This window comes from Phyllopteryx taeniolatus, chromosome 21 (genome assembly GCF_024500385.1).
Source record: "Phyllopteryx taeniolatus isolate TA_2022b chromosome 21, UOR_Ptae_1.2, whole genome shotgun sequence".
NCBI classification, from domain to species: domain Eukaryota; kingdom Metazoa; phylum Chordata; class Actinopteri; order Syngnathiformes; family Syngnathidae; genus Phyllopteryx; species Phyllopteryx taeniolatus.
In genome coordinates this window covers 2,146,041-2,158,805 of record NC_084522.1, presented here as the reverse complement: position 1 = coordinate 2,158,805, position 12,765 = coordinate 2,146,041, and the positions used below count along the sequence as shown (strand labels likewise).

Genomic DNA, 12,765 nt, shown 5'->3' with positions numbered 1-12,765 from the left:
TTTGCTAGCTGCTACTTTAGGTTGAGTCTCTTGGTTCTCGTCAGGATAAAACATTTTGGGTGGAAAAAAAAATCAACATTTCAAATACAATTTTGCTAGCTACTTATGGTTGTGTCCCGGTCCTCATTGTTTAGTTTAAGCATTTTGGGGACATCAACATGAAAAATAACCATTTAAAATGAAACCTTGCCAGCTGCTACTTTTGGGGAAAAAAATTAAAAAAATAAAAATGGAAAAAAAATGATAACCCTTGCTAGTTGCTACTTTTGGTTCTCATTGTTCGGCTGAAGCGTTTTGAGGGAAGAATGTAAAAATTAAACATCTGAAATGATAAAACCTTTAAAATTAGTGGGGTTTTTTCATGTTTAATCATGTAAACAAATTGGTCATTTCATTTTTTTCCTAGACATTCTTTGTGATAAATTTAAAGGTTTATTCACATAAACTATGTTGTCATGTCATTGACATGATTTCATGCTTAATGCAGTTTAAAAAAAAAAAAAAAAAAAAAGAAATTGTGATGATTTGCCACAAAATTTTGCAATTAAGCAAAAATAAACATCAAAAATGTTTCCCACAAGCAACAAGATAAAAAAAAATAAAAAACATGCCGGAGCTGCGCATTCCTACTTTTGGCTTTCATCATTCCAGCTTAATGTCGGAGTGAAAAAAAATTTTACGAAATAAAACGCGTTCATCTTTGATATAAATTAGGTTCAATCATGCTACTGGCATGAGAGCGCTTTTGCCCCACACTTCCTTTTTTTTTTCCTTCAAACTCCACTGTGAACTTAACAGCTTTACAGATACCACGTTGTCACAATCAACTAAGACAGGGCGCAGACAGCTTTTGACCACGTTCATTTTTATTTTTTTTTAGTACAGTACTGTTAAAAGTTAGTTCCAACATGTTCAATTGGGAGATGGATTTTTTTCCGTTTTGTTGTTTTCAGCCGAGGTCAACAAACAACGCAAAGCCCGAGAAGCAGTTGCCATGGTTACCACAACTACAATGCTGAGTTTCCAGAGAGGAAAAAATAAAGATATGACAACCTAGCGCTAGATTTGTTTATTTATTTATTTATTTTTTAGACACGTATGGTAGGTCCACCATACCAGAATTGCTTTGTGAGGCCAACTGATTCAACTGAATTTCGTTTAATTTAAATGCGCCTCAAAAAAAGAACAAAAGTAGTAAATCATCAGATTAAAATGAAAGAAAAGTTCATTTTGCTTCATTTGTATTGGCGGTGTCGACCGTGCCAACTGTTTGCGCCCGATAAGTAAAGTCTTGTGATGTGCGGATGCATGGATTTAACTTGAGACCACACCCCCTTTCCACCCAACCACACACACACGCACAGGCACGCACACACACTTGTGGAAGTCTCGCATTGAAAGGGAGGACACAAAAGGCACAACAGCGGTGCCTCAGACACACAAAGACACTTTTTTTTTCTTCCCTTGAACCTGGAATGACAAACTACAAGTGTGGAGGGCATCATCCGGAAAGCCGCAATTGTGGAGGAAAGCTTGCTTTTATCAAGAACAGAAAGGGGCCAGTCGCATGAACAAATGAGACCTTTAAAGCTAGCGCACGACCACCGGCGATAGCCAATCACGTCGTGCGCTTTGATCTCTTATAACTGGAAGGCCGTCCCACTGTTGTCAATAAACAAATGAGACCACCCAACAAGACACCGAGTGGATGATGGCAAACAAAAAGAGGGAAAATATTGTAATGGAGCAGGGATCCGAGAACAGAATGGAGGTGTCGGATCTTGCCCAAAGTGTCTTTGTAAAGTTTGGGGGGCGAAACGCGATGCTTTTAGTCTGTGGATGTGGGGCGGTGTGCGCGTGTGTGGCTGTGTACGTATGCAGGGCGCCAGTATGTACTGCATGTGTGTGCATGTGTTTGTGTGCGTGTCTTTACGAGGGCTGCGAGCCCAACAGTCTCTCGATGGCGGCGTTGATGTCCCCTCCGGTGGCGATGAGGGCCTGCAGGTTGGCCTCGCGGTTGATGAAGCCCATGGCGTTCAGCTGGTCCAGCTGGGACTGGAAGCGGACCTCGGGGGTCTGGTTCTGCGAGGGGGAGGGGGCAGGAAGCAAAGGTCATTTTTAAAAGGAAAAGACATAAAATGGTGTTTGTAGTGGGTGGTACAGGAATTTTTTTTGGAAGAAGTCATGCCTGGAAATACAGGAAGGCTGTTATTCAAAGTGCCCATTTTAGGGTTAAAAGCCGCAGTAATACGGCAGTTTTTTTTTTTTATGGGGGAGTACGAATATATGCCTGTGACGATTGTTATATTGTCTGACTACATATGTTGTTGCACCGTGTGTGTTTAAATGGGTGTTGCTTAATGCGCCACATAGATGCCATTCTTTAGTCCGCCTATGCAATTTTGCATCGTGTGTTAGCAACAAGTTGAAGCCTCTTTTTGGTGAATCGGTTGAAAAATGTCCGCAATCAAACACACGGGCAATTGACCATTTTTACTGTGAAAGTAACTCCGGGTGACGACTTGAGAGACAGTTCGTGTATGTACCGGTGCGCTCCCTCCCACGCCTCCTCCGGCGAACATTTGGAGCATCTGTTGCATCAGCTGCTGCTGAGTGGCGTTCGGCGGCGTCCCGGCGCTACTGGGCGAGGACGCGGGGTTCTCGGTGGGCGCGCTGCCGCCCGTGGGGACGCCGGGGATGCCACCAGGAATCCCTCCGGGAAGGCCGCTCGTCATCAAGCTGTCGCAAAAAAAACAAAGCAAAAAAAGCCACAGAGACATCGAAAATTAGATGTGGTGAAAATGTCGTTTATGTGTGCGCACTTCTAGGGTATACCTGGGCATGAGGCCCGGTGCTTCCGTTTGCAGCGTCTGTAGGCCCTGTTGGATCTGCATGAGCGCTTGCATGGCGCGCGGGTTCGTCATCACTGACAGCGCGTCTGGGTTCTGCATCTGAAAACAAACAGCAATCAAAATTACCCAAACCATAGGAGAAGAAAAAAAAAAAAACAAAAAAAAAAAAAAAACCAACAACTGCTCAACAACCCTTTTGAAACACAAGAACATGTCTTCCATACCTGCTGCAGAAAGATGGGAAGCTGAGACCTGAACTGTTCCTGCAGCTGTGGGTTTCCGGCAAATAAGGGATTATTCATCATAACCTACAACAAGACACATAATGTATTTGATTAAGCTCTGACCTTGCGGGGCTATGTTAGAGTTTGCGTTAATCATTTCGAAATGGCCAAATTGGCTCTAAAATAGCCGCTTCCAGACGAAAAGCCAGACTTGCTGTTGCTTTTAAGGCATGCGTTTTGTTTTTTAGACTTTTATTGTGCAAGTGAGCCAATGACGAGTCAGACTTCGCCGTCATACTCCACCAATAATGACAAAAAAACCTCCCAATTTTTGCACTCTAGCACATCTGTCTAGTATAAAGGGTTCAAATCTGGTAGCAATCAGACTCATTAAAGACAGGTTCCTTCTTGAAGGACCCCTCAAAAAGGCCAAAATTAACCTATAAACGCCTGCCTCGAACAAAAATGGCAGACTTCTTGTGTCCCTGGCATCTTGACTTTTGTTTTGTGAATCTATTTGTGACGAGCAAGCCGACCAAATTTCATGGTGCAGAGTGAAACGTGGTTCAAATTTGGTAGCAATGCGTCGAAATCTCCAGGACAGGTTCCTTACTAAAAGGCCCCTTGAAAATGAGCCTACAATGGCTGCTTCGAGCTAAAATGGCAGACTTGCAGTGGCTTTTGGGGCATGGCTTCTTGCGGCTTTTATGTGCCCCTTCTCGGGATAAAGTACCCACCTGGGAGGCCAACTCTGGGTTCTGAGACAGCGACTGCATCATGCTGCGCATGTAGGGAGCGGACAGCATGTTCTGCATGAGCTGAGGGTTTTCCGAGATCTGCTGCAAGAGGCTCTGCATGCCCGGACTGTTGAACATTCCTGGAAAAACAACGTTTGGTTAGCCGACAGGTTGGCCCTTTTAAAAGTCACACGTCTCCGACTTACCGTTTCCCAGACTGCTGGGGTTGACGCCCAGCGGGTTGGACACGGTGGGGTTGGTGCCTGCGGCGGCGGCGCCGGTTCCACCCGCCGTGCCGCCGCCACCGCCGCCGTTCTCCGCGGGGTTCGAGGCGTTGGACGGACCCCAAGGATTGGGCAGGGGCTCGCGGTTCTCCGTCCGCGACGGCTGGGCGCCCGACTCGGAGCCGCCGCCGAGGGCTGAGAAGGGGTTGTTGCCAAACTGCAGACAGAGGTTCAACATATTAGACGAGCTAATTTCCGCAATTGCAAGCATTTCAAACTGAATCTAGGAATTACATGTGAATGCTGAAGACGCTTAACTGCAATGCTGGAGAATTAATTAGAGATGTAGAATCGAGAAGCAGTTGCCATTAGGGGGGAGGGGGGGGGGGGGGGGGGGGGAGCTGGGGCGAGGTACATTTGATTTTTTTAATTCTCATGGTAAATGCTGAATTCTTCCAAAAGCAGAAACGTTTGAACATTTGATTGAAATGCGGATCCTAACGTTGGAATCATTTGAATCTGGACAGTAATGTTGAATTTGAGGTTTTTATTTTATTACATTTATGAAATATTGTATTTAAATTAAATTTGTCAAAAATGTCCATCAACCTGGGATTTTTCTCATGGTTCTCAATGTTGAGAATTTTTAAGTTGAAATGATTTGAATCTTTTGACAAACGTTGAATTTAAAGGGAAATTTGTAAAACGTCTCCATTTACTAAATGGTTTTGGGGAAATTGTGGAATAATGGCTAAAGTGAATGAGAAAAATTGTTCCCGGGATGTCTTCAATGAGCTGAATCTTTCGATGGAATGATTGGAATCGGTTGAGAAATGTTAAATTTGAGGGGAAAAGTCGCTAACATAACCTGCGATTTGAACAATTTGAATTTCTATTGTCCCCTTTTCTTTCTTTGTGCAAGCCCAAAATAGTATTTTGGGGAATGTTGAACTTTTTGAAGTTAGCATGATTTAGTAAATTTGAGGTTAAATTTGTTCAATTTCCACATTAATTAGAATGGTTTTGTTTTTGTGAAAATCTGGAGATTAAGATCCTGGTTATGGGGAAAAGTAGTTTCATATACTAAATATTTTCTCATGGGAAATGTGGACTTCTTCTAAAAGGAGGAATGCTGGAAGTGTCGAACATTCCGAAGCTGGAATGATTACAATGGTGTCTTTATATGGCTACTGTTAATTTTTTTTCTCCATGGTTTGCTCCCAAAAAGAACACAAAACTATTTTGTTGCACTTTCTCTTAAAAAAGAATCCGATATCCGTTATCCGTTATCCAGTGAATGGTCACCTGCTCTCTGGCCGCGCTGAACATTGGCTCCTGGATGTCTGTGTACATCCTGCGCAAGGCGTTGTAGCCACCCGGGATGCTCTCCAAGTTGCTGAGCGCCCGGTCCTGGTTGCGCATCATCTCCTGCATCATGGCCGGGTTGCGAGCAAGCTCCATGGTCTGGAGGGAGGCAGACGACAGGGAGAGAGTCAAAACCAGTAGATCAAGGCTTTTTGGGGGGATGGCTCCTGGAGAGTTTCTTCACCTGTCTCATTAGCTCAGGGTTGTTGAGCATGTGTGAGATCTCTGGGTTGCGCTCCATCAGCTGCTGCATCTGGGGGTTAGACACGATCATCTGCCGCATCAGGTCCGGGTTGGACATCATGTTCTGCACCAGCGGGTTCTCCATGATCTGCGAGAGCATCTCCGGGTTGGACATGAGCTGCCGCTGCATCTGCTGCTGCAGCTCCATGAAGTTGGACGTGCCCATCCCCAGGCCCGCCAGGTTGGACAGGTCACCGAAACCGCCTGCGGGAAAGAGAGGGGGATGCGGGTGAAGGCAACGGTGCATTTCCTCTGAGACGGTCACAGGGAAACTGACGGACTCACTCAGTAGGTTGGGCGTCTGAGTGGGCGGCGGAGCAGAGCCGGCCGTGGACCCGGCCGTGGAGGAAGGCGTGGTGCTTGGATTGGAGGCATTGGTGCTTCCTGCAGGGGTGGGCGAGGAGCTTGAGGCTGAAGTGCTGCCTCCATCTGAGGCCCTACACGCAAGACGAGAGCAAAAAAAATCCATGCACTTTGTATTTTTAGGAAGGGTGCAAATTGTGGTTTAGTTTTTACACATACAGCATAAAAAATTGTGTTTCTCTCGAAGGTGTATTTACTAATTTAGCCTAGAGGTGTTCATCAGGCATCAACCTTGTGTCCACTTTTTTTTTTTTAACTTTTATTAATGACCTTTCCCTTATTTTTCAGATTGTTCCGTTCAACTGTATCCTGATATTTTTTTTACACCTAAAAGCCCTCCTCTTCGCAAATCCAAATCTTCACAACATGACTTTTTCTGAGTTGTATATTTATATTAGGTTGCTCTTTTTTTCCACACCGTTGTACATTTTATGACATACTTGAGTGGCTTATAATTTGTGGGACCCCATAGCAAATAAGATGTTGCATCTCTAAAGGTTTATCACACATAAATCATTTTCAATAAAAGTATTTTATAAAGAAGTTTTTAACCAACAAATAATGACATACACAAACAACGACATTTTATTAGATTATGTTGTCAAACAAATATATATACCCTAGCGGCGGGGGATTTATATGACCAAAATGCATTTTTTTTGGAATAATATTAAAAAGTGTTAACTGGTATTCTACCAAATAAAAACATTAATTTTACAGAGAAAAGAAATGAAGCCGACAGGACAGAACAACTAAGCAGCCATTCTATGGTAGGTGCTTCTGTTTTGGTTACCAACAGAATTTGTAAAGGTATAGCTTTCATAAACACTTGACCCCGCCTGGCTAGTATTTGGCTTGTGTGCCGCCTTACTTCTGAGCCGTCTTGATGACCAGGTGCACAGTCAGGCCATCCTTGATGCCGTGCTGGCTAAGGCTGTCGCCGTCCTTCAGGATCTTGCCGGCAAAGATCAGAACCAACTGATCCTGCTTGGCTTTAAAGCGCCTGGAGATCTCCTCCTTGAACTAAAAGAGGGATGACAGCAAGCGAGGACATATGTAATTCATAACAATAAATCATTTTGGTTCCGTAATGTAGTTCTAGCATTCACTATTGTGTACAGGTATCCTAATAGCTCCAAACCCAAACCTGAAGCGTTTTTGTTTTTTTTAACAACAGATGCTTTGGTGCCCAAGTGACAGAACATGACAGTCAGTGAATTGCAGGGCACAAGGAGAAAAAAACAACAACTCAAATTGACACACATGGACAATTTTACATCTTCAATTCACCCAAGAATTTTGGGGATATGGGAGCAAGAATGGGGATCCGAGATTCTACCTCACTCGGTCGCCGTGCTAACCACAACAACACCGTGGTGCCAGTACAAGACAGTCGAGGGCAACCAGAATGCCCCCTGAACCGAGTTAATGATTTACAACACAATTTATGCTACTTAGGAGTCCTTGAAATGCAAGCTTAAGTAACTTTTCTTACTTTATTCCCGAGTAAGCAGGGTGGTTAACTTTTCAAGATGATTGCTGCAGAGAGAGGTCTAGTTGACTATTGGCAGTGGTGGTAGTTAACAGCTGGTAAATGTACGCTACAGTATGTGCCCAACTGAAGGGACTTTTTTGTGATGTACAGAGAACATGCACCTATTCTCAAATTTTCCTACTCTACCAGCGTATTTTTTCTGTGGATCCTATTCTTAGCCATCCTGTTTGACACCCCAATTGAAGTTTACTTACTGTAAAACTAAACACACAAAGCAAATTACATATGTTGTATAGTAAACAAAAACCATAATGTTTTACAAACACATAGCTTCATCACTGCTAGCTTACACATAGTGAAAAACACCATAGATGGGCTAGCGAAAAACAACAATGTTGCAGTACGAATATTTAAATGACTATTGGAACACAAACCACTACAACTTAAACACAAATAGATATGACGATACTCACAGGCATATATTCGTTCTACCCAGTGAAAAACAAGTAAATATTACTGCAGCTTTAGTGTGACGTTCTTCTTCGGGTCTTTTAATCAAATCTGTGCGTGTTATCTGCATGGGTGCACCATACTGCCACCCTGGAGGCCAAGGCGCACACAACTGAAGCAGCACAAATACCTCCAGGGGATAAGATTATTCAGTGTATAAGAACAGAACGCAACTAAATGTATTTATAGGGCACTTTAAAAAAACAATAAAACAATAAAATAGAATAAAAATGATTATTATCCATCCATCCATCTTCTGTACCGCTTATCCGCACAAGGGTCGCGGGCGTGCTGGAGCCTATCCCAGCTAACTTCGGATGAGAGGCGGGGTAAACCCTGAACTGGTCGCCAGCCAATTGCAGGGCACATATAAACAACCAACCATTGACGCACACATTCACACCTAAGGGCAATTTAGAGACCTCAATCAACCTACCATGCATGTTTTTGGGATGTGGGAGGAAACCGGCGTGCCCGGAGAAAACCCACGCAGGCACAGGGAGAACATGTAAACCCCACACAGGGGAGGACGGATTTGAACCCCAGTCCTCAGAACTGTGAGACAGATGTGCTAACCAGTCGTTCACCGTGCCGCAAAATGATTATTAACAATATGCTAATAGATTTGTATTACACGTTCAATCAAAGCGCAACAATATTCGATTGTGTGTAGGTTGATTTCAGTGAAGCTGATGCAATGTTCAATAAAAGTCAATCTTTTAAAAAAAAACATTTTCCTTAAAATTGCAAGACATTGAGGCATTATCAAATATTGGTACTCAGTATCGGCTAGTAATCAAACATAAGTACTTGTACTCCGTCTGAAAAAATTTTGATATTGGTGGAACCTTAGTTTAAATGACTAGTATAGGCGACAATTTAAAAAATGGGCGGGTTAATATTTCTCAAATGGTTTAAACTGTGCTGTAGGGAAGATTTTAATCCCAGCTAAATAACTCCATGAAGCTTGAATGTTGAGATACACACGATTTATATTATCTACTCATGGTCATTACTGCTAATTATCAAGTGTTGCTGTGCAAGTGCGCTTGAGCACGTCGCCAAGCCAACAGGCGCTGCAGTTTCCCGATTCCGGTCCCCGGGAGGCGGCATGAACCATGACTCAGTCAGTCAGTCACTAGAGAAGGTTCCAGACAAGCGAACGCCGCCATTCGCTTTTCCGAACGTGGAACGAAATGGCGACAATTCGTCGCCCCCCCCCCCCCCCCAAAAACCACGCACATGTACTCGAAGGCAGCCCACCTAGTGTTTCTTACCATCAGGCACTGTGTAAATCGCAAGCGTCAGCTGACACTCCATTGACGACACGGCTAGCGTTGAGTTAGCCCGGCGGCTAACCGGTTAGCCACAGCGCACATTGAAACGCGACTATACCCGTCTGTTTAGTACACATAATAATGATAACGTTATATCTTTCTTATTATGAACAGTTGTAGTCTCAGTATTACAAAAAAATAAAAATTAACAGTGTCGTACTTAGCCGGTAAGCGCGGCGTCGACGCTAAGCAGGCTAGCTGGTTAGCTGAAGTTGTGGGCATGACGCTCGCTTCTGTCCCCCCTCCCCAATCACACGCACCGAGCCCCCGCCCGCCCCCCGGCCCTTAAAAAGCCGCCACAAACCTGCGTGACTGACGAATCTTCTGCGATGGCGATTTCCTCCTTGTCTTTGGGGGTCTTTACGGTGACCTTAATGATGGTTCCCTCCGCGGCGTCGGCTTGATTGTTGTTGTTAGCGGGATCTGCGGCGCCCTGGTCAGCCATCTTTACTCCTCCGATGGGAAGCAGCTCGCGACTAGAGTTTGCTTCCGGGTCGGTGGGGGGGTCAAATCTGCCACGCCGGAAGTTGAGGAATTCCCGACTCGACGTACTGTTTGGAATTATTATTATTATTTTTTTTATAATAATTTTTATTTGAGCACAGAAATTTTAAAACAAGTAGTTTTATTTTTTTATTTAAAAAGCAAGTCTTTCATTGGTTTTAAAATGTTTCCTTTTAGTTTGAAAAACAAAGGCACGAATGATACACTATGGCAAGGAGCACGCGGGGAAAACAGCATTTGATGTAGACACAATAATATAAACAAACTTAAAATTGGCAGTTGGCAGTTTGCCCATTTAACTTATTAAACATGTTTTGAAAATAACTACAAGTAGCAAATAGATAAACTTTTATTGTTGAATAATCGTGCATTTGGCTGGTGACCACTTCAGGGTTTAATTTGAAGACTGCGGCGCTAACATTAGCATTTCTTCCTTTCATCTTCAGCAGTGCATCCTAAATGTTACAATTACAATTAGTCTTGACCAATGAGCAACCACAAATTTTAGTGAGTCAAGAAAAAAAAGTCAACAGTATGGATTGGCAAATGCCCCATGTGCTTGTCATAATGAATGCCATCGCTCCTTTTACCAATTATTCATAACAGCCACCTTGCACAATAGAAATCAACAGAAGGACAGGAAATAATCCACAGAGTCAAAAAAAGACCATGGCAGGATGGCTCTTCTTGCCAGTTTCTCATGATAACACCAAATAATCCACAATTGTCTCCTCGTACTGGTGATAAACGTCAACTTCCACAATAGAAAGACACAGAGCAACTTGAAATAATCCACAAAGTCCAGAAAAAACATCCATGGCTCCTTTCACCAGTCATTCACAATAACCGTCACTTTTCACAATAGAAATCAACCGTCCGGCCACGGTTGATTTCTAATTTGCATTCCTTTTGAGAATATTCGCGGAAAAAACATAAAACAAAATTAAACACACGCTGCGTCAATCATATTTACGTCGGATGATGTATTTTTCCACTTGTGTGTACAGCAAATGACCACAAGATGACAGCACTGGACATTGTTTTGCAGTCGTGAGGGAGATTTGAAGCAGATGGCATGGACAGACTGCACAACTGCTCATTTCAAATTCATAAAATCAATTAGATTAGACAAAAAAATAAATAAATAAATAAATTAATTAATTAATTAATAATAGTAAATAGGAATTACATTAAATCGAATCAACAACATAAAATCAAAGCATACTCAATAAAAGAAAATTAAAAACAAGTTAAACAAAATAAAATACAATTAGAATCAAATTGAAATAACATTAAAAAGTAAGAAATGAATAATTGGACTATTATAAATAATGAAATCCTTACAAAATATATAAAATAAAACAAAATAAAACAATACACTTAATATATATATATCTATATATATAGGTGTGTGTTTGCTAAAATGTAATTTAAAATAAATAGAAATACACTGCAATTAAACTGAATAAAAAGGAATAAATACAACAAAATTAATTCCCTTTTTTGAAAATGTAACTCCAAACGCAAATGTAAATCCATCCATCCGTATTCTTCACCGCTTCTTCTAATATTATTCAAGCTCACAAGCACCATCAGTGATGTCTACTATCACATATCCATTGTTTATTTTATCATTATTTTGCAGCTTCTATCACCCTTTCCATTTTCTTCAATGTGACGATTGAGCACGAATAGGAAAAACCAACAAAATCATTCCCCTCAAGAAAGGTTTCCAATGGAGGAAAACATGTTTGTATGCAATATAGGAATATTAGTCCACATAGCAGACATACATATGTCACGTATGTTTGCGCCCTGAGGAAATTTGAACTGGCAGAACTTCCTCCACTTGGAAAGAAAATATTTTTCTTTGATGCTTTCTGTGATCCTCGTGCAAAAAAAAAAAAAAAAAAAAAAAAAAAAGTGCCAGGGCGGGGTCCACACCGATTGTTCTGCTTCCTCCTCTTCATCATCATCACGAAGAGGGAGGGACGATGGCGCTTGCCACGGAGGTAATGGCTGCTTTGTCTGCTTGCTGACGCGCAAACAATGAGAGAAATGTAAACAACAAGCCTGGCGGACGCGTTCCACTCCATCCAACTTTCCAAACTTGGACTCCGTGTGCGGCTGCAGAGGAGAGATAAGCTTTTATTGCGCAATGATGAGGAGTGGAAACGCGCACGTGCGCACACGTTGACGAATCACTCAACCAATGAGCGACCACATGTTTTATCCAACAGGAGACTGCGGGCAACAAGGAAACAGAGTGCGCCAGCAAAGTGGGGATGCTGGAGCTTATGATAGCATTTTTGAAATAATAGCAGTCTATCCTCATTGTTACAATGACCAGTCAGCTTGACCACAAATTGTATCTGAGAGGAGACTGTGGGTAGCAAAACTGTGGAGTACTGCAGCAAAGTGGAGACTAAGAAGCCAACGTTGTAATTTTTGTCCTTTCTCGCCATGTATCCTCAAATGTTACTATAATGGTTCTGCTCGACAAATGAGAGACCACACTCTATTCTACCTGACAGGAGACTGTGGGCAGCGAGAAAAATGGAGTGATGCAGCATAGTGGAGACTGTAGAGCCAACAATAGCATTTCTGTCATTTCTAGTGATGTAGCCTTAAATGTTAAGAGTGATGCGACAAATTGTGGGCAGACAGAGAAAGGATGCAGCCAAGTGGAGACTGTGGAGTCAACATGAGCACTTTTTTCTTTTCTAGTGACGTATCCTCAAATGCTAAGAACGATGCGACAAATTTTAGCTGAGGGGAGATTGTGGGCAGACAGAAAAGGGCGTAATGCAGCCAATTGGAGACCATGGAGCTAACGTGAACATTTGAGTCCTTTCTAGCCGAATCAGCGTGACCCAAAATCTTATCCGAGAGGAGACCGAAAGCAGCAAAG

The 12,765-nt window shown here is 42.7% G+C and overlaps 1 protein-coding gene across 1 annotated transcript; it reads right to left on the bottom strand.

Annotated features, from left to right (window-relative positions):
* Positions 1-848: 848 nt before the first annotated feature.
* On the bottom strand, positions 849-9,836 carry ubqln4 (ubiquilin 4). The gene is made up of 11 exons (XM_061759790.1): positions 9,655-9,836; positions 6,880-7,031; positions 5,931-6,082; positions 5,587-5,849; positions 5,343-5,501; positions 4,020-4,254; positions 3,814-3,953; positions 3,077-3,160; positions 2,836-2,951; positions 2,547-2,739; positions 849-2,082 (listed from the first exon to the last, which is right to left on the bottom strand). The coding sequence occupies exons 1-11, from the start codon at positions 9,793-9,795 to the stop codon at positions 1,930-1,932; spliced, it is 1,788 nt and encodes a 595-aa protein (XP_061615774.1). The 5' UTR covers positions 9,796-9,836; the 3' UTR covers positions 849-1,929.
* Between the last annotated feature and the right edge of the window lie 2,929 nt (positions 9,837-12,765).